Genomic DNA, 4,736 nt, shown 5'->3' with positions numbered 1-4,736 from the left:
AACAGTGCTTGCCTTTGCTTTTCTATTTTTTGTGTCGATTTTGAGTACACTTGACCAATTCAAGCTGATCATAACGTAAAGAAATCATACTCACGTATAGTACGTCTTTAGGTATCTATATAGCAATTATAGTTAAGATATTTACGAAAATAACTTTTTGTTTCATAAATGCCTCATCTAGACTTACAAAAACGTTTCGGCAACTTGAAATTGTGATCGGAATTTGATCCTTAACGGGTAGCTAAATATCAAGCAAACAAGCAAAATATCAAAGTATATGTTGCTACTGGCTTTGTTCCTGTAACTAAACTGAACTCTTAATGACTTTTAAGAAACAATACAAAATTAGATACTTTATTTTTTTTATTGTTTTTGAATTTTGAAAAGATTTTCATAAAATTGTTATGTTTGCAATATCCAGAAATATTCTGATAGTTCGTTTAAACTTCTTGGTTAAGAAATCCAAATACAGTCAAACCACATCGGCTCGAGCTGGAGAAAATACATCGAGTCTCAAGTAATTCGAGCCAAGCGGGAATGCTTACATTCAGTAGAAAAACCGGTCTTTTACATTCAGTTCGAGCCAGCATGGAATTCAGGCCAAGCGAGTTAGAACCAGCAAGGAATTTAGGCCAAGCGAGTTCGAGACAGCAAGGAATTCAGGACAAACGAGTTCGAGACAGCAAGGAATTCAGGCCAAGCGAGTTAGAACCAGCAAGGAATTTAGGCCAAGCGAGTTAGAACCAGCAAGGAATTTAGGCCAAGCGAGTTAGAACCAGCAAGGAATTTAGGCCAAGCTAGTCCGAGACAGCAAGGAATTCAGGACAAGCGAGTTAGAACCAGCAAGGAATTTAGGCCAAGCTAGTCCGAGACAGCAAGGAATTCAGGACAAGCGAGTTCGAGCCAATGGGGTTCGACTGTAGCCCCAAAGCGTTGGTTTTATACTTTGTGAAGGACACCAGAAATAATGGGGTTTATTGGACAAAAGTGTGAATGTTTTGACTTTTGAACTAACTGACTTGGCCATTCGACTAGGTACACGAGAAATTCTTGCAATTAGATGAACGATATGGCTGTTTTGTGTACAACGAAGGAGACGGTATCACAACATTTGCCCGTGGTCAAAGCATTTGAGCTGACAAAATCAATACTTAAGTTTGATCCCGTTAATGTTCATAGACAGTGACCTTTTTCATGCAGATTGCAAGTGATTTCCTTTAATTAGACGTTGTTCAATTAGTGTTTGTACTAGGCTAAAACAGTATTTAACTGCGTTATTATCATAACGACGATGACATTGTTACAAGTTCAACTCCGTAGAAGCTTGGAACAGTATTCAACTCATCTGATACGGTTTATAATAAGGACAATCCCATAACATCAAGTTCGACTCCGGACAATCATGGAACAGTATATAATTCATTTGACAGTAGTTTATCTTGACCAAGATGTCATTACTAAGAGTACGACTCCGGGCAATCGTAAAATAGTATACAACACATCTGACAGTAGTTTATCATAACTACGATACCATTGTTACTAGGATAACGTTATGGCCACTAGTGAACGACGGTCATCCAGCGAAAAAAGAAAAATCATGGATGAAAAGAAAACAACGTGAGAACAAAGTTATTCTCAGCTAGTTTGGGGTTTTGGTAATTTATTTGGCCATATAAAAGAAACAGAACCACAATAAAATAATGATAATATGAATAATTACGACTTGTATGTAAATCTATATCAATGGATACTGATTATTTTCGCGGACTGCCCACTTTCCTCTGCATAGAATATCATCTGGTCCTTGATTTGTAAGTCTGCTCCCCTCGAGGCACATAACTGTCCCTTGGGTTGCATGTTATTTGGCACGGGAAACTTCCACAATAAACTACTGGCTCCCTGTCCATCATTTAGAATTGCAATAATATAGTTATTACTTTTAGTACCAGAAGGGCATTGCACACCCATAACGATCACATCATCAGACCCATCTTCCTCTCGTGTAAGCATTATCTTGGTACTTATTTCGACGCTTGCATTACAAAGTTTGTTAAGGTCAATACATTGATCCACCACCCCGTTTGCTTCTAATTTTAGTAACATCCCATCTTCAGTAGATACCCAAATGTACGCATTCCCACCAGAGGTGTCTGGAGACATGTAGGAATCTGGTTCAAATGTTGCCATGTGGGTGACGTGTAGAGAGTCGGAGTGGAACGTGCGCTTTATCGTATCGTTCATGTCCTGGAAAATCCAGAATGTGTTGAGCGATTTCGACGTAGACATGTACGGAGGTGGCAATGTCACAAACACGCTGTTTGAAGAATAATCCCACATCAAGTTCTGTTTTGAGTTAAGGTTGTCGGTAATACGCTTGAGGTGCTCCTTCCTTTTGACAATCCTACTTTTGTTGTTATTTGCTCTTTCGAATTTGAGATTCTGGTCCTCCATTTCAAAATTGTAGAACCATGCAACAGTCATAATGTTTGCTAGTCGAGTGTGTACATCAATTGCATAAAGTCTTTGAAGATTTAGAACCGTCGGGTCATACGAATCTTTTTCTGGCACAAATTCAGTCAGTAAATAAAACCTTTGACCACTCACTACAGGCTGGGATATAGGTAGAAAAGTACCATTTGTATTCTGAATTGTGTCGTGTAGAAATATCACAGCTACCGGAATTGCATCTGTTTCACGCACAACCAAACCACCTTGTTCGCCAAAGAGTAAAAGGTACTGAGTTCCAACCAACTGCATACTAAACGTGGGTACCAAGCCGCAACAATTTATGATTGGATAAGTTTTACCGTCGGCGTCGTAGTGAACGAGGTTTCTCCCGTCGGACCCTGTGACGTCACCATAGTTGTCGAGGAGAGGAAGTGTCGGAAAGTGTAGCACGCGATCACGCCAATGGACCGTTCCATTCTGAACAAATAGGCTTACGTAGCCTTTGTCTTCTTTAAACGGCCCGTTTGATTGGCACACAATGTTGACACTATCAGCAACACAGCCGAGCGGGTTTGGCACGGGGTCCATCGTCAACTCGCTGATCCAGCTGATGGACGCATTTTCTCTTGGAACCTTGAGGTAGAGTGAAAACGATCCACTTGGTCGACAACCCCAGATAGGACATCCGTCAACGAATAAGGTATTTGTTTTACCAATTAAACTTGCTAAGACGCAAACGCAAACTAACAAATTGTCCATGGTTGAATAGTTTATTTGTATTGACTATATCTATATCGAACAAAGACATCCTAATTCACTCAGGGTCATAGTATTGATAACACATTATCATTATCGTATATAAAAGTAGGTATAAGTGCACTTGAAAAAGAAATTAGACTTTATATAAATTGTGATAAGGTGGTTTAAATAGTTTATGGCGATAATGAGTTATTACTTAAGAGATGATGCGATGTCATAATTGTTCGTGTATTTTGTGTCTTCATTTCGTTGAAACTGCGATCATTACGATCATTACGGAAAGAAACTCACCTTAATTATGGCTTCGCCTTGATGGGGAACAAACTAGTTTTCGCTCTGTATTCAGGGTTTTATTTATATGACCTTTAAACAAACAATCGCTTCCGATGGCTAACTCTGTATGATCTTTTGGCGGAAACTTCTCCACAAACGGGAGAGTAATTACATCCGTTTGGCACTATGTCCACGGTTTATAGGTCTACACTACTGGAAATGAGGCGGGTTGACCGAAGGGCTTCCGTCACGTTTTCTTCGGCTTTGATCCGCTTTAAAAAGTCACATCAAATAACCGAGTGAATAAATCTATAAGATTATTGTATCTATTTTTGAAAATCAAATGAAAAGTATCATTAACATTGAATCAATCATTCTCAAAAGTCTAAACAACGATTTGCATTTCAGAATTTAGCTAAGTCAACATCATGTATACCAAATAAACTTTTTTTAATTTTACCTGCAGTGAAATGATAGTGCAATATTGTATAAAAGTACTGCAAAATGTACAAAATGTTATGTAACTAATTCGATACAACATCATGTTATCTGATATCTCACATTCCCGGAAGCTCAGCCGGTGGCTAGATTTTATGTTCTCAATTGTTTATGCCGGTTTCGCTAATAAGCAAAAATGGCTAGGGGGTTTAGTTTAGTTTAAACATATTTGTTTTACAACGATTGTGAAACAAGTTATTACAACATTATATTAATCACTCGCGTTGGCACGATTTTACGCGAGAGTGTGGTCTTGTGTTGTGGGGAAAACCGGAGAACCCGGAGAAAACCCACTTATCTGGCTTGGTGACCACAAACCAAACTCGCATGTGCCCAAGCCGGGAATCGAACCCGGGTTGCCTAGGTGAGAAGCGATGCGCTAACCGGAAAACCGGGGATATTGAGGATGTATGAATGCAGTAGAGGTTCAAGAAAGTATATTTGACAGTATTACCATTAGTTGGTTTGCTGCTGTAAACAAAACAATTGCTGTTTAGAGAACTATTTATTCGATTCCAAGTCAAAGGCATTACCATTTGGGCGGGCAACGAAAACATGACGATAGTTGCAACAATGAAAAGCGATATCCCCAGACTGCAGGTTGCTTTGGGTTTTAACTAGCTTAAACTCATTTTAGTGACGTCACCTGTGACTTTGTAAATAAACATGACACGGAAAATGACACTCTCGTCTTTGCTGTTAAATCGACAAAAACACCACAATGAACACACCAGTCAAACATTTTTTTCAACAAAGGC

The 4,736-nt window shown here is 39.0% G+C and overlaps 1 protein-coding gene across 1 annotated transcript; it reads right to left on the bottom strand.

Moving 5' to 3' along the window:
- Window positions 1-1,678: 1,678 nt before the first annotated feature.
- Window positions 1,679-3,207, bottom strand: LOC128210576 (uncharacterized). The gene has a single exon (XM_052914929.1). It carries the CDS (start codon window positions 3,205-3,207, stop codon window positions 1,741-1,743), a length of 1,467 nt encoding a protein of 488 aa, XP_052770889.1. The 3' UTR covers window positions 1,679-1,740.
- Between the last annotated feature and the right edge of the window lie 1,529 nt (window positions 3,208-4,736).

This window comes from Mya arenaria, chromosome 12 (genome assembly GCF_026914265.1).
Source record: "Mya arenaria isolate MELC-2E11 chromosome 12, ASM2691426v1".
NCBI lineage: Eukaryota > Metazoa > Mollusca > Bivalvia > Myida > Myidae > Mya > Mya arenaria.
This window is presented reverse-complemented; position numbering and strand designations above follow the sequence as displayed.

What these genes read in the sequence shown, in the direction of transcription:
- LOC128210576 (XM_052914929.1), bottom strand. Translation starts at nt 3,207, where the DNA reads ATGGACAATTTGTTAGTTTGCGTTTGCGTCTTAGCAAGTTTAATTGGT.